This window comes from Ursus americanus, chromosome 19 (assembly GCF_024610735.1).
Source record: "Ursus americanus isolate L20-20 chromosome 19, mUrsAme1.1.p, whole genome shotgun sequence".
In the NCBI taxonomy this organism is placed as follows: Eukaryota; Metazoa; Chordata; class Mammalia; order Carnivora; family Ursidae; genus Ursus; species Ursus americanus.
In genome coordinates this window covers 35,701,779-35,727,216 of record NC_142145.1, presented here as the reverse complement: position 1 = coordinate 35,727,216, position 25,438 = coordinate 35,701,779, and the positions used below count along the sequence as shown (strand labels likewise).

The 25,438-nt window shown below is 38.4% G+C and overlaps 1 protein-coding gene across 4 annotated transcripts in view; it reads left to right on the top strand.

Moving 5' to 3' along the window:
• Nucleotides 1-25,438, top strand: part of GALNT1 (polypeptide N-acetylgalactosaminyltransferase 1) — a 124,919-nt gene that overhangs the window by 67,829 nt on the left and 31,652 nt on the right. For all 4 annotated transcript variants that reach the window (XM_087869869.1, XM_087869871.1, XM_045777852.2 and 1 more), the window contains one exon: nucleotides 735-909. In XM_087869869.1, the coding sequence (XP_087725995.1) occupies nucleotides 735-909 (175 nt within the window). The remainder of the gene's footprint in view (nucleotides 1-734; nucleotides 910-25,438) is intronic.

The window sequence follows — 25,438 nt, the reverse complement described above, 5'->3', positions numbered from 1 at the left end:
ACCTGAGATAAAAAGATGTAATCTAGTGGGGGGCCCACAAGACAGGTTAACAATCGTTATAGGAGGTAGCAATTGATTAGAGACGTAAGAGCCCTTGATGGAATGATGTGGCAGTCAGGAGTAGTGGATGATCACTATAGAGAGATTTGGAAAAGCTTCAGACAAGAGAAGCTGTTTTAGCTGGTCCTTAAAAGACAAGTAGGTGTTTGGTATTACAGAAATAAGACTGGGGAGGTGTTATGGGAGGGACCTCTGTGAGCAAAGGTGCCAAAGCAGGAAAACATGAGGCACATGTTAAGGAAAGTAGTGAGTTGCTGTTTGACTGAAGGATTAAGTACTGGAGTGGGTGTGGGGAGTGGCATGGTAGAGGGCCAAGCAGGTGTTGGGTTTGGAAAGTTAGGTTAAATTCCATATTGAAGAGTAGACTCTAGGAGATCATAGGAATACCACAACGAAGGTCATGCTTTAGAGAGGTTAATGTGGTAGTGATATTTGAGATGGGAATGCCAAGGCTGTGGGTGATTCAGGTGAGTAGTGCAGGGTGAGGAGATCTTGAGTGAGGACACTAGTGTGGAAGGAGGAGGACAGGGCAGCCCCTAGGAGGTTTTACAGACTGGGAGAGGATGGGCTCAGAGATGGCTCTGGTTGTTGAGGGTACAATTTAAACTCGTTATTAAACAGAAACATTTATCAATTGTTATAAAATTGATGTTAAGTTTCTTCCATATTCTTAGTTCTAGAGCCAGTACAAAAGCCTCATGAAGGTCCTGGAGAAATGGGGAAACCAGTTGTCATTCCTAAAGAGGATCAAGAAAAGATGAAAGAGATGTTTAAAATCAATCAGTTCAATTTAATGGCGAGTGAGATGATCGCGCTCAACAGATCTTTACCAGACGTCAGGTTAGAAGGGTAAGTACCTAGTGTGGTACTGACAGCATTGAATTTGAATGAAAGTGTGTTCTGAATTCCCAGTAGTGTTGACTGTTCTTAAAGTGAATGTTGTATCACTAAGTTACTACTTACCCACTTTTAAATAATTAAATACTGATAAAAATACTACTGATCATTAGGCTATAAATTTTAGGCTTTGGAAAATAATGATTTGTCTCAGTAGATTAGTAGGGGATTTTAAATTTCTCAAAACATTCCTGTAATCAGCTTTTTAAAAAAAGATTCTTTTAAGATGTATATAACTTAAAACTGTAATGTATACAGTCATAGGTGTACAGATTACTGAATTTTTACATATACATATATACCTGTCTAATCATCATCCACATCAAGATATATGTGTTATGTGAGTGAATATTCCATAATTTATTTACACATTGATAGACATTTGGGTTGTTTCCACCTTTTGACTGTTATGAATAATGCAGTTGTGACATTCTTGTGCATGTCTTTTGGAGGACTTAGGTTCTCGTTTCTATTTGGTATGTACAGGGGAAAGGAATAGGTTATACATTTATATAGCATTAGTATGTGCTGCCAAACATTTTTCCAGGATGATTGTACCAATTTACATTCCCACCACCAATGTTAAGAGGCCCAGTTGTTGCATATGAAGAAGGTAAATAAGATATTTGGGTTAGAGGACAGCAGGCCCTATTAAAAGCAAAGGACCTATACAGAAAACACATGGAGCAAGTGAGCATACACATTTGGCTTCTGAGACCCTAGCCACCTTGCCCTCCCATTAATGCCAACAGCCAGGCCATCTTTCTCCAGGCAAGAGATTGCAGGATGATTCTTGATAGAGTAGGACGAGGCATCATCACTCCGAGCTAATATTCAGCTTTTTGGTTCCCTATTTTTATAACAAATATGTAACCAAGGAATACTAGACAATCACAAGAAACCCCCAAACATGAAAAATATAGTCCCCAAAAGAGAAATACGCAAGTTGGAGGAAGGAAAAAACTATTCAGGGAGAAAAAAAACTTAAAAAGAATTAATCCCAATGAAATAAAATGTATTACAACCATAAAACAAGAATAGGATACTATTCAAAAGATACACTAGGAGAACAGAAGAGTGTTTTGAGTTTAAAAAGAAAGAAAGAAAAAAAGGGCAAAGCTTAATGCAACTCAGCAGCAATCCTGGAAACAAAGGAGCAAAATTCCAGAGGGAAAGATTTGCGAGCCTAGAATTCCATATCTGTCCACACTTGCAATCAAATGCATAGGTTAAAAAAGGACATTTTTGGAAATGTGCAGTGTCATAACATCGAACTGCCATGCACCCTTTCTTTTTTTTTTTTTTAAAGATTTTATTTATTTATTTGACAGAGATAGAGACAGCCAGCGAGAGAGGGAACACAAGCAGGGGGAGTGGGAGAGGAAGAAGCAGGCTCATAGCAGAGGAGCCTGATGTGGGGCTCGATCCCCTAATGCCGGGATCACGCCCTGAGCTGAGGGCAGACGCTTAACCGCTGTGCCACCCAGGCGCCCCATCCATGCACCCTTTCTTGGAAAGTTACTGGAGATTATGCTCTACCAAATGAGGACCTAAACTCGGGACAAGATGGACACAGGATGCGGAAGACAGGAGATTTGGCATAAAACAAATGTTGTGGGAATCCCTCGAGGATGGTGAAGGGAGAGCCCTGGATGGGAGTTGTTAGGCGAAGAGGTAACCACCCAGATGGAAGCAGGACACACAGTCCAGGAGAGACTTCAAGAAGACAGATGATGGTACAGCTGAATGCCTCTGGAAGACATTTAGACGATGGGGAGTTTGGGATGCGTTTAATAAGTACATAGAAAACCATAGCAGGGAAAACATAATTCCAGGGAAAACTTTAAAAAGTTGTTCAGAGAAAGCAAAAGCAATTATAGTTTAGTACATGGCACAGCTGTGAATGAGTCCTAGAACGCCACCATTTAATGTTGTGCATATAAAAGTTAAACTTTGTGGGGGGTGGAGAGTATCAGTGTGTTCATCCAGCAGATTGGTTAAGTGGCGATCAGTCAAAAGAAGCTTCGTTGTACTCTTAAGTTTTCCCAAGTTGTTAACTCTCCTGAACAATATAAAAGTTACTGAAGAAAGCTACACCGTTCAGGGAATCCTGCAGTTGAAATGTTAATGGCGTCTGTGCTAAAAAGAGCCTTGATTATTATTGTTCTGGTAGAATATTCCCCTATGTACATTACTGTTTAATACATTTTATTAAGCATTTATGTTTTGAACAGTGTTTAAATGGTGTGATACACATGCTTGTGCACTGAATTTCGGGCTTGATGAGGACTGCCTAGATTTGAAAGTCTCACTTTGCACAAGCTGCTGATACTCAGTCCTTCTCGCCAACCGTTTGGTCTCTGTGGGAGTGGGCTGCTGAGCAAGTTGGAACAAAGTCGCTACTGTCACTGGGTAGCCTTTTTACACCTTCTTGCTCCATCTCTGTGCAGGTATCTTTTAAAGTTTTTTGTTTGCATAACTTTGTGGGGAATTTCAAGTGTGTACAAAAAGAGACAGTAGTCTAAGGAATCCTCATGTGTTCCTTACCTCGGTTTAGAAATGCCTAATAGTCTTGTCTCTTACTTATACCCTTTTATATATCCCCCAACAATCTCTGTCTCCTGGTGTTTACACCTCTGTGTATCTTCTTCCTGCTGTAGTAGGGTTGGTCTGTATGTTCTACCAGTAGAGCACAGTATAAGTGATGGAGTGTCACTCTTAGTGTCATTTTTAGAAAATACACTGTGATTTCAAATTTGGTTTTTTACTCTCACTTGGGTCATTAGCTCCGGAATTAGCCAGCTAACTTGACAACAGCAGCCCTATGGTAAAGCCCCTGTGGTTCGTGGCCTTCTGTGAATAAGTAGCTAAGTGTGATTAGAAGCAGATTCTCCAGTTCCAGGCAAAGGTGTACCATTTGTAAATATTTCAGCATGTATCTCTCAAAGACTCCTATAGGAAGGAAGGTCATGATACCATTTCATACCTAAAAAAATAATTAACAGTGACTCCGTAATAACATGAAATACCCAATTAGTGTTCAGATTTCCCTAGTGATGTCATATGTTTCTTTTTTTGTAGTGTTTTTATCAGGATCTAAATAAGGTCCACACATTGCAAATGGTGCACATGTCTCTTAAGCCTCTCTTAGTCTCTGTAGGTTCCCTTTTTATTTTTCTCCCCGAAGACCAGGCAAAGTATCTTCTATCTTTCCTCAGCCTGCATTTTGTGGACTGCGTCACTTTGGTGTCATCGACTGTTCTGTTTCCTCTGTTCGCTGCCACTGGTAGGTTAAAGGCATTTTGTACCAGCATCCTTCAAGTCAGCCAGATTGTGTGCTTATGGTACTAAAGGTGTGCATTCTGGTTAGTCATGTGCATCCCCATTGGACAGGTCTCTTGCATGTCCCATCCTTCTGTTTTTTTGGACTACTTGAATTGATTCTCTTGGTCTCTTATATTTTTGTCTTTTCTTATCTTTTTTCTTCTTCCAGGGAAATATTCTAGACTGTCTTTGAGCTATTCTCTTGAATTTTTTATTTAAGTTTTTTATTGCTAAGTTTTTGTCATTGTTATCTGGCATTTAAACAACGTAGACACAAAACCCTCCACTTTACTATTTTTATACATATAAATATTTGTGAGATATTTAGTATAATGGTAGCATTTTAATCTTTCTAGTTTTTAAAGGAAATTTAACTGTCGTTTAAAAAATAATCGGTTCTGGGGTGTGTGGGTGGCTCAGTTGGTTAAGTATCCGGCTCTTGGTTTCAGCTCAGGTCATGATCTCAGGGTCCTGGGATCGAGCCCCGTGTCAGACTCTGTACTCAGCGGGGAGTCTGCTGGAGATTCTCTCTCTCTTTACCCCTCCCTCCACTCCTGCATGTGTGCAATCTCTCTCTCTCTCTCACAGTAAATAAATTTTTAAAAAATAATCAGTTCCATGAAGCAGGCTGTTGCTGTTAAAGTTCTTCAAAAAAATTGCTGTGGCCCAGGGTAATTAAATTGAGTTTGGATCCAGGTCTGGCTCTTATTTCTCTTTTTTCTCTACCTGATTGCTGGAAGTTATTTTTTCTCATTTTCTTAACCATTCCTTTTAATGCTAAGTTAAATTCTGGAAACAGATTAAAATAATGTATTTAGTAAAATTATATTTGTTTTCTCAGATAAGCTCCTCTAGATGATTATGATGAATTTGTGGAGGTTGCTTTGCTTATAATTTTTAAGATTTTACATTTCCCAGGTATTTTCAGTAACTGATATTGCTCTATAAATAATTGGTATTTCTAAGGCTGATAAAGTGTTTTGTTTCAGTTAAATAAAACTGTTGTGTACATTCTAGTATAAATATTACTTTTTCATACCTCTGATTTGGTTTCTACCATACCTCTGATTGGTCTTCTGATTTGGTTTCTACCTGCTTCATGAAATGTAAATTTTCTGTTATAGAACTTTAGCAAATTCCCTGATTTTGTTGTTGTTGTTCTTGTTGTTCTGTCTTTTGCCTCAGAGAGACGAGATAATTCGTAGTTTAAAAACATGCTCGGGGAGGGGAGCGCCTGGGTGGCTCAGTCGGTATAGCATCTCCCTTCTGTTCAGGTCATGATCCCAAGGTCCTGGGATGGAGCCCTGGTTCAGGCTCCCTGCTCAGCAGGGAGTCTGCTTGTCCCACTCCCTCTGCCCCTCCCCCCAGCTCATGCATTCTCTCTCTCTTTCTCTCTCTCAAATAAATAAAAAAATAAATAGAATCTTTAAAAAATGTATGCTTGGGGCGCCTGGGTGGCTCAGTCAGTTCAGCGTCTGACTTTGGCTCAGGTCATGATCTCAGGGTCCTGGGATAGAGCCCCAAGTCTGGCTCCATCTGCTTGTCCCTCTCCCTCTGTCCCTCCCCCCATTTGTGCTCTCTCTGTCTCTCTCTCAAATAAATAAAATATTTTTTTTTTTTAAAGATTTTATTTATTTATTCGACAGAGATAGAGACAGCCAGCGAGAGAGGGAACACAAGCAGGGGGAGTGGGAGAGAAAGAAGCAGGCTCATAGCGGAAGAGCCTGATGTGGGGCTCGATCCCCTAATGCCGGGATCACGCCCTGAGCTGAAGGCAGACGCCTAACCGCTGTGCCACCCAGGCGCCCCAAATAAATAAAATATTTTAAAAAATAAAAATTATGCTTCAAGATATTTGTCTTAAAGTATTTTTTGTCATGTATTTTCCATCTTTTACTAGGTATCTCTTAGAAAGTTTATTTATTTTTTCTTTTGGAAAAACTAGACTTCTCTTTCTTTATTATTTTTTATTTTATTTTATTTTATTTTATTTTATTTTATTTTATTTTATTTTATTTTATTTAAAGATTATTTATTTATTTATTTGACAGAGATAGAGACAGCCAGCAAGAGAGGGAACACAGGCAGGGAGAGTGGGAGAGGAAGAAGCAGGCTCATAGTGGAGGAGGGGCTCGATCCCATAACGCCGGGATCACGCCCTGAGCTGAAGGCAGACACTTAACCACTGTGCCACCCAGGCACCCCTAACTGTTTTTTTTTTTTTTTTTTTTAAAGATTTTATTTATTTATTTGACAGAGATAGAGACAGCCAGCGAGAGAGGGAACACAAGCAGGGGGAGTGGGAGAGGAAGAAGCAGGCTCATAGCAGAGGAGCCTGATGTGGGGCTCAATCCCAGAACGCCAGGATCACGCCCTGAGCCGAAGGCAGGCGCTTAACCGCTGTGCCACCCAGGCGCCCCCTAACTGTTATTTTTTAAAAATAAATTGATATAAACATTCAGGAAGCTATAGGAGATAACAAACTTTTGTACCAACCACCAGCCTTGCTGAATCTTAAGTTGCCATATTTTCTTTATATTTTGCTTTTAGCTCTAAAACTTTATGGCTACAGTTGAATCCCTTTGTATCCTCCTCCCCAGTTCTCTTTAACCATCGTTCTGGTTTTTCCATTTATCATTACTGTTCATGTTTAGAAATACTTCTTCATGTCTCTATATATGAATAACATAGTTTATAGTTTTATATTTTTAACTTAACAAATGGTAGTACAGCATAGGCACAGATCCTTCTGCAGCTTTTTAAAAATTGTTTTTGCTCACACATTGATTTTGAGATTTATCCATGTCAGTGCATGTAGTTCTGGATCATTCATTTTAACTGCTTTGTAGAAGTCCATTGTATGAATATGCCATAATTTATCTATTGTTCTTTTACTTTATGTGTACATATTTTATGGTTATAGTGTCTCTGTAAACATCCTTTTACATGTATTCTCTTCTACAGATGTTAACAGTTTTCTGTAGAACAATGCTTTTCAGATTACAGTTCAGGACCCTTTACTCATTAATGGATCATAAAATCAGTCTAGTGAATACCTGTTAGCATTTTAATTAGTGAAGTAGAAGATAGAGTGTGTTTTATGTAAAGTATTTTTTCATTAATCATTATTTCAGGATGTGTGTATTAGATTAACATAAAATGTATTTGTTACCAAGGGTTATGGCCAAAAGTGTTCAACAGTAGAAGTGAAATTATTGTGCTGAGAGGTATGCACTTTTTTATTTCACTCAATTTTTTTTTTTTTTAAACTGCTCCCACACTGGTTTTACCAATTTACATTTTCCAGCCACAGAGAATTCATGCAGAGGATGATAGTGGCATGGGCTAGGCTACCACAGATGAAGAAGTTTTAAAATTCTGATTGCATTTTTTATGATGGAACCTACCAGAATGCTGATGGGTTGGATATGGAGTAAAAGAGAAAGGGAGGAGTAAGAATTTAGGCCTGAGCAGCCATCTCATTTACAGTAATACTTGCCAAGATAGAAAGAAGAGGAAAATAGAAATATGGGGAAAGAAATCAATTAGCATATACTTATAAAAGCCTGGAATTCAGGGTAGAGGTTGAAGCTGGAGCTATGAACTTGGACAAGTGAATTTAAAGGCACGGGGTTGGTTGAGATAGCCTTCGGAGTGGATGAGATGAAAAAGAGGTTAGGTTAGATGATTGACATTTCAGCTTTTGAAGAGTGAGAAGAGGAGGAAGATCTAGCAAAAGGGTAAGAAAACCTGAGGTATGAGGGGGAAAGTATATGGAAGTCAAGGGAATGTTTAAGAAATAAGTGGTCAACTCCGTTAAATTCTGCTGCGATGAAGGATGACGTCTCTAAATTGACCCGTGGATTTCAGTGTATGGTGGCTGTTGGAACTTAGATAAAATTGTTTCTGTGGAATGATAGGGATGAAACTCTGATTTAAAAGAATGAGGAAGACTTCCGGTTTCTGTGATGGCAGCCTTGGTGATTTAGAGCAGCTCTTCAGTTGAGGACATTTAAAAGTGAGGAAAAATACATATGTGTAAATGATTTCCTTAAAAACATATAGAGGTTAGAAGGCAGTAAAGAATTATGGAGCCAAACTATGGGAGAAGATGAAAACTCAGAGAAGCAAGCTTGGAACTTTTACCTTGATGCATTCCACATTCCAGAAGGTGTATACCTAAATAGTACTTTTTGTTTTGTTTTGTTTTGACATTGCGATTTAAGTTCAATTGGCCAACATATAGTACATCATTAGTTTTGGATGTAGTGTTCATAAATAGTACTTTTGATAGCCTTTTGGTGCTGGGGCAGAAAACCTGGAGTCCAGAGCCTATCATGTGTTTGGGGATGGGGTGGCAAGTCAGATAACCCATCCTGCATGCTTTAGTTTTAGGTTCCTAGAAATAATGATGAAATTGAAGTTGATCAGTCCTGGTGGTGACTGAAGCCCGAGTTTAAACCATCTTACTCCAGAAAATTGAATTTACTGTTGCCTCTGGCTCCCCCTAGATTCAAATGTAAATCCTCTCTGAAGAAAGCTATTAGGCCAGTAAATATTTAAATGGTACTTCATACACAGTGTCTGGCTTATACTAGACACCCGAGGAAACAAGGCATATGAAAGAAAACAAAACAGTAGACAATGGACATAGACCCAGAAGGACTCCAGGTAATGGAGTTATCAGACACAGACTTTAAAATGATTGTACATAATATTAATGTGTTCAAGGAGATTTAAAAACAAGGTTGAGAATTTAAGCAGAGAACTAGAATCTATTAGAAAATAACCAAGTGGAAATTCTAGAACTGGAGAAGTACAGTAATAAATAGTGAAGTCCTGATGGATGAGTTTAGCAGCAGACTAGACATAGCTGAAGAGAGAGTTAGCTGAATTATAGATCAGAAGTCAATATCCAGAATGAAGCATGGAGGATGGAAAATAAAGAACAGATAAGTTAGAGATACAGAAGATAAAGAGGTCTAGGATTGTCAACAAATTGTAGTCAAAATAAGAAAGAGAATAGAGCAGTAGTGATATTCAACAGTATAATGGCCAAGAATTTTCTAAAACTAATGTTAAAAACATTAAGGCACAGATTCAGTAAGTTTCATGAACCTTCAAGCAGGACACCTGCCACATCATACTTGGGCATATCATAATAAAACTGTTGGAAGCCAGAGCTAAAGAAAAGAATTGTAAAAACAAGCAAAGGGGTGGAGGGGGAAGATAAAAATTACCTTCAAAGGTGCAACAGTAAGTCTGACAGCTGACTTCTCAGCTGACTTCTCAAGAGGAAAAACAAGGAAGCCAAAAGATAATAAATAACATGGTATCTTTTAAAGTCCGAGATAACTTTAAATAAGCCTAAAATTTTATACCTAGCACAGGTATCTTTCAAAAAGAAAAACCTTTAAGAGAAACGAAACTGTGATAATTCATTACCCACGCTAAAAAACACTAAAGGATGTTCTCTAAGCAGAAAGAAAATCACTGGAATGATCAGGTATAGAAATGAAGGAAGAACAATGGAATTGGTAAATATGTAGATAAATTAATGTCAACTATGTAAATGATATGACATAATATATCAATAAAATTAAAAATAGAGAAGAAAGCATTTTCTTGGGTGGGGATAAATGGAGTTAAACAGTTGTATGGTTTTTTTGGGGTGTGTATGTATTGTCAAGTCGTGGGTAAAGATAGCAATTAGTATTAGACTTTAATAAGTCAAGGTTGCGTGTTGCAATTTTTAAGGTTACTACCAGAAGAGGATAAATCTTAGTAGAGTGGAAAAAGTAAAAATTAGAAAAATATAAATTCAGAGGCGCCTGCCTGGCTCAGTTGATAGAGCATTGTGACTCTTGATATTGCAGTCATGAGTTCAGTCAGGCCCCACATTGGGTACGGAGTCCATATATATAAATAATAAATATATAAATTTAAAAGAAGGAAAGGAGAAAAAAGGGCAAATATTTCTATTTGTATAAGATGCTAGATTTAAACTCAAGTATATAATTAAATCTATTAAGGGTTTTGCTTAAAAGACAAAGGTTGTTAGATTGAGTAAGAAAAAATGAGAACTGTGTATTATTATAGGAGGCAAACTTTAAAAAAAGAATATAGGAATACTTAGGGTAAAGAATAGAACAAAACATACCATATTTGATACCTGACTGATAGTTACTCTCTGGTAAATAGAGTAAACTTCAAGGCCAAAAGCATTAAGTGCTTTAAGAAAAAATATTTTATCCTAGTTAACAATGCAAATACTGCATATCAGAACTCGTAAGGTACAGCTCATTTCATGCCTACATGAAAATAGATAGCTTTAAATGCGTGTAATTTTTTGAAAGATAGAATATAAATGAACTATCATAAGAAATTTGAAAAAGGACAGCAAATTAAACTTAAATAGAAGGAAGAGTAGAAACTTAATAAATATACAGTAGAGAGAACAGAAAGCCAGAAGTTGGTTCTTTGAAAAAATTAATAAAATTAACCAGTCAAGAAAATAAGAGGAGTGACAAATAATCCATATAAGGTATGAAAAAGGTACCATTACTATAGGTGCCGCCCCCACAAGAAAATATACTATAAAGAGCAGAAATTAACATAAGAGAATACATAGAGTATAGGGTCAGCAAAGCCAAAAGTTAGTTATTTGAAAAGAATAACAAAATCAAAGAACCCTTTCCTAAATAATAACTATCATGAATGAAAAAGAGGACATTACCACACATCGTGCAGACATTAAAAAAATTATAAGTAGATAATATAAACATTATCTCAATAACTTAAAAATTTAAATGAAATTATTAATTCCTGGAAAAATACAATTTAGTAAAACCAACACAAGAAAAACAGAACAAGGTACTGTAACTATTAAATAAATTAATGAAATAAATGATTTAAAATTTTTACATATGGACGCACACAGTCCTAAACTTCTAGGTGTTGGTGTCCGTGACAATGAACTGTATCAGATATTTAAGGAAGAAATAATGCCAACTAACACAAACTTTTTTAGATAACTAGAAAAAGAAGGAACATATTAAACTTGTTTCATAAGATCAGGATGATTTTGAGATGAAAATCTGACAAGAACATGACAAAGGAATATGACAGGCCAGTTTCATTGATAAACATAGGATTCTAGATAAAATGTTAGCTGAATCCTGCAATATGTAATATTAATAATATATTGAAATCAAATTGGTTTATGCTAGCACGGTAGGTTGATTTAATATTTTAAAATCATTTAATGTCACCACATTAACAGGAATAAAAGAGATAAACTATGTTATTTCAGTAGATAGAGAAAAGGGATTTGATGAAAATTTGTCATTGGTGATGACAAATTCTAGTAAACTATGAATGAAAGGGAACCTCCTTAATCTGATAAAATGTGTCTACCAAAACCAAAATGAAACAATGCCTCTTAGGTCTAACAGTAATTTTGAAAGTGTTCCTTTCAAAATCTGGAACATGACACAGATGCCCATTATCACTTCTATTCACTGTTGTGATGGAGGTTTTAGCCAGAGTAAGGAGGACAAGCAAAAGAAATAATAGTTATAAGTACTGGAAAGGAAATAAAACTTATTATTTGCATTCGACATGATTATATATAATGAAAATTCAGAAGTACAGATAAAAGATTAGAATCAATAACTATTGATTGTTTTACGGTTGATACTTATAATGAAAATCAGTTGTATTTCTATGTCAGTTTTTAACAAAAGGTGGGCAATAAGTTTTTTTAAAATACCACTTAGAGTGCAATCAGAAAATATCAAATATCGGAAACTCTCTTCAAAGGAAGTTCTAAAATGTTATTGAGAGAAATTAAAGATCTAAGTAATGGAAAAATGCCCATCTTTATGGGTGGACAGTTCAGTATTATAAAATGCTCATTTTCTCCAAATTGATTTATAGATTCAGTGAATTTCCAGTCACCACATTTGAGTGTGTGTGTATATTTGACAGATTGGTTCTCAAATGTAACTGGAAGTGCAAAGACCCAGAATAGCCAGACATTTTTGTAGAAGAATAAGATTGGAGGATTTGCAATAACAGTTACCAGAATTTCTCAGGAAAGTATAGTAATTAAGATAGTGTGGTACTTTCGTAAGGATAGACAAACAGATTGGTGAAACAAAATAGGGAATTTATAACCGGTCCCATACTACTTGAACACTTGATTTAGGACAAAGATGGCACTGCATAATAGAAAGATGTTCTTCTAAAGAAAAAAGTAAACAGTACTGGGTCATCCTGATAATAATTTAAGGGTAAAACTGAAACTAACTTTTTCTTACACAATATAGAAAACCATTTTCATGTGTATTACAGATATAAATGTGAAGGCAAATCAATAAAGCCCCTCGCAGATCACATAGAATTCATTATGATCTTGAGAGAGGGGAAGATTTCTTAAACAGGACATAGAGACTCCCAGAAATGCAGGGAAAGTTTGATAAATGGGACTACTTTAAAACTTCCTGTTCATTTAAAAAAAGAGAGTGTAAAAAGAAAAATACATGGAAAAGATAAGTCACGGAAGAAATTTATGGTACTTATAACCAGCAAAATGCTCAGATCCAGAATATGTGAATAACTCCTACACATTGAAAAAGGAAAAGGAAAATGGATGAAAGACTTGAAGAGATCAACCAGATGACCAATAAACATAGGACAAGATGCTCAACCTTATTAGTAATCAAGAAAACACAAAACTAATGAAATACCATTTCATACTCTCATATAGTGTTGGTGGCAGTGTAAATTGTTAAACCCACATTGAAAAACATGTCAGTATCTAGTAAAATGAACACTAACATGCTTCATGACCCAGCAGATCCACATCTAGACGTATCTAACAGATGCATGCACGTGTGCATCAAGAGGCAAGGACAAAAATGCTAATAGTACTTTTGTATTGGCTCCGAATTAAAAATAATCTAAGTGTGTATCATCAGTGGAATGTGGTAGATCATACGATGGAATACTTTACAGCAGTGGAAACGAACAAAAGTCACAACATGAATGAATCTCACCATTTGTACCAAGCTAGAGTCCCGGAAGAATATATACGGAATTATGCTATCTTGAGGAAAGCCAGAATCGGGCAACACAATTCGGTGTTAAGGGTTAGGACAGCGATTGATCACCTTTGGGGGGGGGGGAAGGACAAGGTAATGGGAGCAAGGGGGACTTGTGAGGTGCTGGCCACGTTTTCTCTCTTCCCCTGAGTCATGGTTACATGGGCATTTGCTGTGTGATAACTCATTCAGCTCTAAATTTATGTTTTGTGCACTCTGCTTTACTTCAAATAAAATCAACTTGAGAAAGAGTGGGGGAAACAAAGTGGGAGGGGCTGCAGTGGAGGCAGCAGGTGCAGCAGTGCTTTTGCGGTGTCATCAGAGAAAGAGAAGTGGAGGTGTTAGCTGGGGAGATTGTGCGATTAAGGGAGACATTATCTTTCTTTTCTCAAAGATGGTATATAGTGCAGTCTGTGCGTGTTCATGGGAATGATCCCACCGAGGGTAACTTTGAGAGGGGAGTATTACAGCAAGAGCATTTAACTTGAGTGGGTGAGAAGGAATATAGTTGGCTTCAGACAGGAACAGGGATAATTCGGGCCTTGTGTCGTGGGAAAAAGGCACAATGTTCACGATCACACATGCCTACAGGATGGTAAATGTGTTCATGGGAGTATGGAAATTCTCTGACAGCTTCTGTGTTTTCAGTGACATTGCCACCTGTGAGTGAGGAGGGTGGGAAAGGTATTGGAAATCTGTGGACATGTGAAACAAGCACACTGAAGGAGGTGAGTAGGAAATTCAGGCAGAACTCTGCACAGCGCTGAGAGCCTGCTTGAGGTTTGTGGTTATAAATTGAAAATGAGGCCATTCAGCATGCTCACATGTTTTCTTTAGCCGTATTCAGCAGCTCAAGTGAGATGCAAAATCAGCAGAAAGTGGGATTTAGCTAGGACTGGGATATTCCAGCAAGTGAGATGAAAGAATGGGGAGCTCCAGGGTGGTGATAATCATAAAGAGCCATGGATCTAAGCAGAGTAGAGGACCTGGAAAACATGAAGAGGGCAACAGAAAGTAGGAAGAGGGGTGGTCTGGAGTGGAGACCCCATGAAGGAAGCTAAAGATCTGGGATTATTAGAGTAATTTAGTTGGAAGAGCAAGGATTTGGGGGGAGGCGGAGGATGGTGACCAGAGATTGTGATGCTTAAAATGGAGGTGATCAGGGGTGCCTGGGTGGCTCAGTCGTTAAGCATCTGCCTTCAGCCCAGGGCGTGATCCCAGGGTCCTCCCTCCTCCACTTGGAGCCTGCTTCTTCCTCTCCCACTCACCCTGCTTGTGTTCCCTCTTTCACTGTCTGTCTCTCTGTCAAGTAAATAAACAAAATCTTTAAAATAAAAACAAAATGGAGGTGATTGGTAATGGCATGGTCTAGGGATGTAGCATGAAAGTATATGGGTGAGATGTGGTGGAGGACGGTTTCATTGGAGGAGGGCAGGGCAAAGATCTGAAAGGACAGGGTATTGAAAAATGGACTACATAGATGCTAAAATGACCGAGAATGTGATGACAAGACTAGCAGGGGAACTGATAGGGAAGGTGATAGATGGCCATGAAAAGGATGAACTGGCACATTCTTTAAAAGACTTGGGGCTTCTTAGGGAAAAGGGAAAAGCAACAGTCTTAAATCAACAGTAAGGAACAAGGATGGATCTACCACCCCCTTCAGATTCAATGGTACATGAGATAGGGAAGAGAAGCAGCCTTCTCTTGAAAGAGGACTACTCAGAGGACACATGGCTGGCTCAGTGGATTAAGCACCGTCCGACTCTTGATTTTGGCTCAGGTCATGTTCTCATGGATTGTGAGATTGGGCCCCGTGTTAGGCTCTACGCTCAGCAAGGAGTCTGCTTGACATTCTCTCCCTGTCCGTCTGCCCCTCCCCCTCACTTGCGCGCGCGCACGCGCGCGCGCGCTCTCTCTCTCTCTCTCTCTCTCAAATAAATAATCTTTAGAGAAGAGAGAGACTACTTAGGAAGTGATCTTCTTGGCAATATTTCAATTAATGGTAGAAGATCACTTCCTAAGAAGATCAGATTAATGGTAGAAGGGAATATTAAAAAAGAGATTATGAAAATAGCCGATTTTACTGGTAACAAAACCATGAATTCCCAGCAGCAAAGGGGAAAGGTTTGCAGGTGTTAATCTAAAACAAAACAAAACAAAACAAAAAACCCTGCCAGTTACTTTAGCTGCAAAATGGGATTATTTGGGAATAGCAGAGAATTGTAATTCAGGACAAACTGTGCAAAACCATAGGCACATCCACTGATCAAAGGGGAAGACTGCTTTTATGGAGGAAGAAGTTGGGAAGAGGGTTTGTTTGTTTGTTTGTTTGTTTGTTTGTTTGTTTGTTTTGAGGGAGAGAAGGAGAGAGGGAGAGAGAATCTCAAGCAGACTCTCCGCTGAGAGACTGAGCCACCCAGGTGCCCCGGGAGAAGCTATTTTGAATGAAAGCTCATTAGAGAAAAGCAAGAGTTCAGGGTGATGATGGTGTCTCATTCGCTGAGGTGCAGGCGGGTCCTCAGTCTCTTGTAGAAGATACAGTGTACATCTTTTCCTGTTGGGACCTGTAGTTAGTGATTCTTTCCTGTTGACCATTCTGTTTGGGTCTGTAATTGACATTCTTGTAACTGAAGTTGGGTGGTATGGCTCCCCCTTCCTGGCCTCCTGACCGTTTTCATGAAATTTCTCTTCATTAATTTTCACACAGGTCAGGAGCTTTAGTTAGCCCAACAGCAATTAGGATTTGGGTAATTCATAATAACTGGAAGGCCTGGGTTTTTTGTTACTTGTTCACAGCATTATCTTACAGTTTTAGAACATTTTCACTAGGTATATAATTATGTAGTTATTCTCATTTCTAATATTTTTATTACTTTTCTCCTTTTTCTTTAAATAATCTTGCTAGTGATTTGCAGTTTTTAATTTTCAAAAAAGTAGCGTTTCCTCTGATTGTTTTTTTTAATTTGTTTTCTATGTAATTATCTCTTCTTTTTTGTGTTTAATCTGTTCTCTTCCTTCTTTAGTTAAATGCTTAACCTATTATTTTAAAATATTCTTGTTTTCTGGGTCCCTGGGTAGCGCAGTCGTTAGGCGGCTGCCTTCGGCTCAGGGCGTGATCCCAGCGTTCCGGGATCGAGTCCCACATCAGGCTCCTCCGCTGAGAGCCTGCTTCTTCCTCTCCCACTCCCCCTGCTTGTGTTCCCTCTCTCGCTGGCTGTCTCTCTGTCACATAAATAAATAAAGTCTTTAAAAAAATTTTTTTGTTTTCTAATAGTCATTAAAGACTCTGTATCTGTGAACACTTCAGTGCAGACTGTTGTTTTATGTATTTTCCTCCTTATTTATTCCTAAGTAGTTGGTAATTTCCATTTGATTTCTGCTTAACTCAGGATGACCTAGAAATACATTTAAATATTTCTAGGTACATTTCTTTTTGCCTTTTGATTTACTCATTTTTTTATTAGTGATTTCTAGATTAATTTTATCATGGTCAGAGAACATGACCCTTATGAACATGATCTATTTCAAATGTGTTGAAACCTTCTTGACCTAGAAAGTGTTCAGTTTTTTAAAAAATGTTTCCTCTGCAGTTGAAAATAACTGTTTGGTTGCCTGTTACTTCTGGATTTTTTTCTCTTTCATAGTACATGCTGTATTAGATTCTGATTAATTTGTATTTTTAAAAAACCTCCCTTATGATTATGGACTTGACACTTTCTCAGTTCATTCTTTTATTTTTCAAGGCTGCTTCATTGGATGCATTTACAGTAATTGATAGTATATTCTTGTTTTTATTTTATTTTATTTTTTTAAAGATTTTTTATTTATTTATTAGACAGAGATAGAGACAGCCAGTGAGAGAGGGAACACAAGCAGGGGGAGCAGGAGAGGAAGAAGCAGGCCCATAGCAGAGGAGCCTGACGATATTCTTGTTTTTAAGCCCAGTGTTCACTGTATCTGTATTAATTTTTTTACCCTGGTTTTGACATCGCTATACTACTTTTAGTCTGTTTAACATTTTCCTGGTGTGGGGCTCCTGGGTGGCACAGCGGTTAAGCGTCTGCCTTCAGCTCAGGGCGTGATCCCGGCGTTATGGGATCAGGCTCCTCCGCTATGAGCCTGCTTCTTCCTCTCCCACTCCCCTGCTTGTGTTCCCTCTCTCGCTGGCTGTCTCTATCCTGTCGAATAAATAAATAAAATCTTTAAAAAAAAAAAAAACAAAAACATTTTCCTGGTGTGTCTGTTTTTTTTTTTTTTCTATTTCTTTCAGCCATCTGTATGATTTTATTTTCTGTGTATTTCTAAATGGATGGATTTATATTTTCATTTCACTCTAATCATTTTTAATAGGTGAGTTTGATGCATCTACACTTGTAACTATTGTTAAATTTGGACTTCTTTTAGGTTGAACCATATGAAATTGATATTCAACCATTTTTGACCTGTGAAAACGAGTTTCATAAAGTTCAACCTAACCTTGTTTTATTTATCATCCTTTTTATGTTTTCCTCCTTTCCTGCTTCGCTAACTGTTACAGTTTCATTTGATAAAATTTTTAGTATTCTTGTTTTTGTGTCTTTTGGTTTGGAAGCTGCACATTTTATTTTTATTCCTTTAGTAGTAAGACCTGGGCATATTGTAATTGTCAATGTGTGGACTTTATCTACATGTTTAGTGCACATAGTGTACTTTTGATCTGAGCATTCATACTGTTCAGTTCTAGGACATTTCTGGCTATAATCTCAAATGTTGCTGTGTTACCATTCCTTCAGCCTTTTCTTCTGGAATTACTCATATGCATAGACTAGAGCTTCTCAATCTATACTTTTATTATTTTTTTCCCTTTGTCCCTTTTTGAATTATATATAATGAATTTCTCATTAATATCTCGGTAGTGGCAAAGTCCAGATCTCACTCTGCGATTTACTGGCTTTGTGGCTTTGGAAGAGGCAGTGACCCATACTTCAGGATCCTTATCTGTACACTAAGAAAAGTAACAAGGGCTGTTGTAAGGATTTGTAGTGTTTCAAATACTTCCTGGCCCCTCGGATATAGAGAAGGCCTCTGTTCAGGAAGTAAGCTCTAGGTGCTAGTGCGAGTCTCATGAAAAGCCAACCACAAGCATGCTTTTCCATCCCCACTCTTTTTTTTTTTTACTAATCACTGTCTGGCTTCTGAAGTATATTTACAATGAAATGTGCAATGAGAAATATCAGATGTATATTTAACTATCTCTGCACTAAGATGAACAAAGCTGGCCAGCAGGTGCTTTTCAAACCAGTTCTCAGAAGTGGAAGAATAAATAGTGTGGACAGCCCCTAGAGTGCAGCTTTTTCACCTTCTTGTCCGAATCCAGAAAAGCCCTGCTTGATCTAAGTCATGGGCTTACCTGGTAGTATAGCTAGCAGTATCCAGACCATCCTGTGCCTGCCAGGAACCTTTACCATCTTGTAGGATCTCCAAGGACACATTTCCTGCAGGAAACTGGGGGAAGGAATAACATTGTTCAAGTGTCACAAAGAATGAAAAACAAAGAATAACTTTTGTAATGTGTGATGTTAGGGAAGGAGTTTTGAGGCAAATTCCATGTCATCTAATGTGGCAATTCCATCCAATATAATTAGTCTCAGATGTTTAAAAAATAATACCAGTTTAGTGAGTGCTCAGTATGTACCAGGCACTACACACATTATCATATTTAAGCAGTTGAATAAAATAGTAGTATGCCCAGTTGACAGATGGGGAAACAGACTTTGGGAGATTAAATGATTTGTGCAAAGTGCAGTTAATAAGTGATCCAAGTGAAATCTATCAGTGACAAAACATGTATTCTTAATCACTGTGCTCTGCCATCACTTGTATGGTGGAGCTTCATTGATTTTGTCTGAGTGATAGTCCTTGGAGGAGAAATTACATAACGTTGCCAGACACTGCCAGACAGATGGCCAGCCATCTTAAGAAATACTGACTTATCATTGGTAAGTGGTAGTGACAGGCTAACTTTAGTGGATGACAAATACTTTAAAAATTATAACTCAGGGGCGCCTGGGTGGCTCAGTCGTTAAGCGTCTGCCTTCGGCTCAGGGCGTGATCCCGGCATTCTGGGATCGAGCCCCACATCAGGCTCCTCCGCTGGGAGCCTGCTTCTTCCTCTCCCACTCCCCCTGCTTGTCTTTCTCTCACTGGCTGTCTCTCACACTGGCTGTCCCTGTGTCAAATAAATAAATAAATTTTTTTTTAAAAAAAATTATAACTCAGGGACGTAGAGAAGCGAATCGGATTATATATGCATACTCACCTTGACTTAGCGTAAAGCTACTTCCTTTCCCTAGGCCTCAGTTTCCTTATCTGTAAAACTGGGAGAACAGTGCCTCTGTCTTACAATTGTTGTGAGGATAAGGTGAGGTAATGCATAAAAACTCATAATGCCTTTTCAGGCCCTAAGAGGGCTAAAATAAGTACAATGAGACTTTAACAGTTGCAAAATAATATAAATAGTAATTATCATGGGACTTCTGTTGTTCTGCATTCCTGAATTGTTAGGTATCTGTGTGGATTGATTCTCTGGTAAGCCCAGTCTTGCTGAGATGATCACTGTCCTAAGCAAAGTTAATAATCTATTTCCCAAAACACTGCTGAGTCACTCAGGCAGGCACTCAAACTAACTCAGACCACATAGTGATTTTCATGCATTAGTTAATTCAGTAATTCTTTCACTCCCTTATAACAAGAGTGCTTGTTGTGTAGGCCATCTTTTAATTTTTCAAACAACTCCAGCTCCACTTCAGTGTATAACTCACTCCCACTAAAAACATCAGTCCACTGTGGTAGGGATGGTACAGTTTTAAAAACCTGCCTATCTCCCCTCATCCTTTCTCAGTCTGTGCTCTCTGCCAAACAAAGGAGTAAACGAGGGAAAGAGAAAGGCATGGGATATGAAACAGGAGATTCAGTGTGCAAGACAGCTAATAGAATCCCCATGGGGATGGCAGAGGGAGAGCCCTGGACCAGAGTGGTGCGGGCATAGAGGCAAACCACCCAGAAAACTTCAGGAGGGAGAGCTTTAAGAAGATTTCATTCATATTATAGCTGGTGCTTCAGAACATCTTAAGAGACTATTTAAAGGATTTGTAGAGAGTCTGGGTTTGAAGAAAAGGGGCAAAACAACCTAGGGTAAAGTGGAAGGTAATGTGCAGAAAAGGAAAAGTATTCACAGTATACGAATCATCTATAAATAGCATTTTACATAGTCCTTATATAAACATTAAATAACATCCAACCAAATTTCTAATATAACTACATTGGGAGACTGAGGGAGTAACAAGTGTATGTGTTAGGATGGGGATAGGAGGGAAGTAAATCCTTATACTCTACAGTAAGTTAATATGTAATATCTAGAACTAGAAAAAAATCAGCAAATAAAAATTCAGGTATAGTATTTAGAATTATGGAGGTGTAAATAGCAAGAGGAAGAGGTCAAAGAATTGCATCCACATGGGAGATGCATCCAAGGGAGAAAATGGTAGAGAGGGGAGAGGACAGCTTTTTATTTATTTTTATTTTATTTTTTAAAGATTTTATTTATTTATTTGACAGAGACAGCGAGAGAGGGAACACAAGCAGGGGGAGTGGGAGAAGCAGGCTTCCCGCCAAACAGGCAGCCCGATGCGGGGCTCGATCCCAGGACCGTGGGATCATAACCTGAGCTGAAGGCAGACGCTTAACGACCAAGCCACCCAGGCACCCCAAGAACAGCTTTTTAAAGCAAGCTTTGCACTGTTGTTTATTCTTTATGTTTTCATTTGTCTTGTAGATTCCTAATTGCTGTGTCTTATGGTAACTTTGATTTTAACTAAGAAATTGCCAAACTTTTTTCCAAAGTGGCTGCACTATGAACATTTCCACCAGTGAAATATACGAGTGTTCCAGTTTCTCCACAACCTCACCAACACTTCTTTGTGCCTGTCTTTATTCTTAGAGCCATTCTGCAGCATGGGAAGTAGTATCTCATTGTGATCTTAATTTGCACTACCTATAACTAATGATATTTGGGCTATTTTCATGTACTTATTGGCATTCTTATATCTTTAATGAAATTTCTCTGGATTTTTTTGCCCATGTTTTATCAGATTGTCTTCCTATTGCAGAGTTTTAAGAGTTATTTATGTATTCTAGATACAGATTCTTTATCAGATATATAATTTCTAAATATTTTCTTCCAGTTTGTGACTTGTCTTTTCCTTAGTGGTTACTTCTGAATCACAAAAAATTTTAATTTTGATGACGTCAAATGTATTATTTTGTATTATGCTTTTAGTATCATATCATGCTTAATGGTACAAGACTAAAAGCTTTCGCCTAAGGTCAGAAACAAGGAAAGGATGTCTGCTCCCCCCTTCTATTCAACATAGTACTTGAAGGCAGTCCAGAACTCAGAAGTATGTACTGGGTGCAGAGGGAGAACCCCCAAGAGAAACCCACTCTTTATCTGTTCTTAGGAATGAGAACGGGATCTCTTAGGGGTTAGTGGTAGAAACCCCCCCATTTTTGTCTCTTCCTTTTTCCCCTTCTCTGCTATCCCAGTCCCTAGACAGTATTGCCAAGGCAACACAGCTATGGGAGCCATGCCAGGCAAGCAACTAAAACTGAGGGAGGGGAATCTTTTTGACCAGAGGATCTCTGGCCTCCACAGAGTATTGGTAGAATCTCCCATGCATCTCTTCCTACCTCCTGCTGCTTGGCCTAGAGCACAGACACAGACAAGCAGTGCACAGCAGATTGAGAAAACCAAAGCCTCTGCTTTCTAGCTATGTTGGAATGTCAACATAAAAGAGGTCTATTCTCCCCCTGTAGGTGTATAGATTTAATGCAGTTCCATTCAAAATCCCAGCAAGAGATTTAAAAATATATTTGGGGGGCGCCTGGGTAGCGCAGTGGTTAAGCAACTGCCTTCGGCTCAGGGCGTGATCCCAGCGTTCTGGGTTCAAGCCCCATATCAGTATATATTTATTTGGAAAGGCAAAGGAAATAGCTAAAATAATTTTTTAAAAGAAGAATAAAGTTAGACGAAATAACAGTACCTAAATTAAAGATGTACTATAAAGCTACAGTAATCAAGACAGTATGCTGTTGGCAAAGAGGCAGACATATAGACTGGTGGAACAGAAGAGATAGTTCAGAAATAGACCCACATGGATATGGCTGTTTGGTTTTTGACAAAGGTGTAAAAGCCATGCAGTAGAGGAAAGATCGTCTTTTCAACAATTGGTGTTAGGACAATCAGACATCCATATGCGAAAATATGAATCGCAGCCTTAATCTCGGGTGTTTTTTGAAAATTAACTCAAATTGGATCATAAATCTAACCTCTAAAAGTTCATAATTTTAGGGAAAATATTCACGACTGGCATTAGGCAGAGAGTATTTAGACATGACACCAAAAGCATCATTTCATAAAATAAAAAATTGGTAAGTTGAACTTCATCAAATTTTAAACCTTTCACTCTGATAGAAACACTGGTAAGAGAATGAAATGATGAGCTACAGGCTGGAAGAAAATATTGGCAAACCATACCTCCAGCGAAGGTATGAACTTGTATGAAAAGTATATGAAGAACTCTCAAACATAACCCAATTAAGAAAAGATGAATGCAGTAAAATGTTGTCAAAAGACTTGACACTTACCCAAGATACTATATGGATGGCAAATGAGCACATGAAAAGACATTAGCCATTGAGGAAATGCCAATTAAAACCATAACGAGGTACCACTCTATGCTTCTTTAAATGGCTACAAAAAAAATATAGTATCAAGTGCTGACAAAGATCCAGGGCATTTGGAACTCTCATACATTTCTGGTGGGAATGCAAAATGATATAGTATCTGGAAAACAGTTTGGCCGCTTAAAAATTACACTTACAAACTTATACTTACCATGTAACCCAGTAGTAGCCCATCCCTGGATATTTACCCTAAAGAAATGAAAACATGTTCACATAAAAGTCAGTCCCTGAATATGTGTAGCAGCTCTCTTCATAATAGCCCCAAACTGGAAACAGCTGGTGAATGAAAACACTGATAGAGCAGAATGGATTTCTGATTTACTCTTCATAAAAAATAAACTTTTGATACATAAGACTGCAATGAATCTCAAAGACATGCTGAGTGAAAGAAACCAGTCTCCAAGATTACATGCTGTATAATTCCATTTATAGGATATTTGTGAAAGGACAAAACTGTAGTGGAGAACAGATACTGGTTGCTAGGGGTTATGTGTAGGGGAGGGTGAGACTATAAAAGGATAACAAAAGGGGTTCTTTGGAGGTGGAACTCTTCTGTTTCCTGAAAGTGGTGGTGGTTTTATGTTCTTTGAACAGAAAAAGTTTAATATAATTATTAACTATATTGGGGTTAACTGTAAGGAGATAAAGACAGTTATAAAGTATATCCTAGGGTTGAGAGTACCAAGGAATGAAAAACATTGAAAGGGAGCCCGCTCCCTAATGCTAGGGTTCAGACCTCATTGGAGAAGTTGTGATTGCTGCTCATTGGATGGTGGAGATATTTGCTGGTTACCCTTGGCGAGACCTGGCACGAAGTACCCTCCAGAAGTGAGGGCTGGTAGGCAGGCCTAATAAGCAGGAAATATACTTGAAATGCCTTTGGGCAGGAAATTAGAGCCAGAACTGGCAAACAGGAATCACGCTTCTGGGGTGCAGAAAGTCAAAACTGGGAAGCCAGCTGCTGAGTACCTGGGAGACTTACTGAGAGTCTGCCTGAGGGGTGGGTGCTACTGAAACTCAGTGGGGATACTGCATCTGGGTGTCCACCACACACCACTGGCAGCACCAAAGTAGGAGGGAGAGGAAAAATGGAAGGAAGTGTGCTGGAAGCAGAAAGGGAAGTTCTCACTTCCTGCAGTGTCCCTCCAACACCCTCTGTGTGTGTGTGCCGTGCAGAGCTTATGTATGGCTCTTGCCAGCTGCAAAGAAGAAGGGCTTATGGGAGCCAGTTACATTATCACAGACCAGGCCGTGGAGGGTGTATTTGGAGCTAACAGGCAATAAATCAATAATGGGCACACTCTGTGATAGTGATGGATCATCTCTTGAATAGCGTAATATGTGTTTGTAGAGTCTTCTGTTTTAAAAATTTGTTTTAGTTTATAATGTAAATACCAACACCTATACTTTACATAAAAGCACTTTGGGATCACCAGGTTTTAAACACATAAAGAGGTTATAAGTCAAAAAGTTTGAGAACTGCTTTATATTATTCTCTTTATATAAAGTTCAAAAAAAGGGCAGAACTCATCTGTAATGCTAACAGTCCAGCATACTGGTTACTTTGGGAGGGGCACAAAATAAACCTTTGGGGTGTAGGTCACAGTCTGTTTCTTCATCTGGGCGCTGACTACTTGACACATTCACTTGGTGGAAATTCTTTCAGTTGCATGCTTATGGTCGGTCCGCTTTTTCATATGTATATTATAATTTCAGTAAAAAGTTAAGCCTCTTCTTTTCCCTTTCCCCAACCCACACCCTGTTGTTAAACCTGCATGTAACTTTTTTTTTTTAAGTAGCACAACCCTACACTGGCTAATTTTCATTCCTCAGGATGAAAGACTCAGTTGGGACAGGGTGGAAGAAAGCTGCTTGGTAACACAGCTGTGGCCTTGCTGCTCACCCTCAGCTCTGTGTCCCCCAACCCCAGAAGGATTCCCCACTCCCACCTCCGTGGGGACAGGTCGTCCCTCCATAGGAGTAGCTTAACTAGAAGGCTGAAAGGAACTTTGGTTCTTCTTGAGTGCCTTATGTATTTCCCAGGTTGGGGTGGAGGTTACCTGTTCTGAGATCAGTTATGTTGACTTTTTCATACTTTCTCTATATTTCCTGTGTTATTTTGAGAGAATATTTATGAATTTGCTGTGTTCTCTGAATGATTAAATTTAACTGATTTAGGAAATTATTTTCCTTTTTGTCCAGATCCTAATATGTGCTTTGCTTTGTGATTCTTCCTCCTGTGAACAATTTCCGTTTTAGTCGCTATT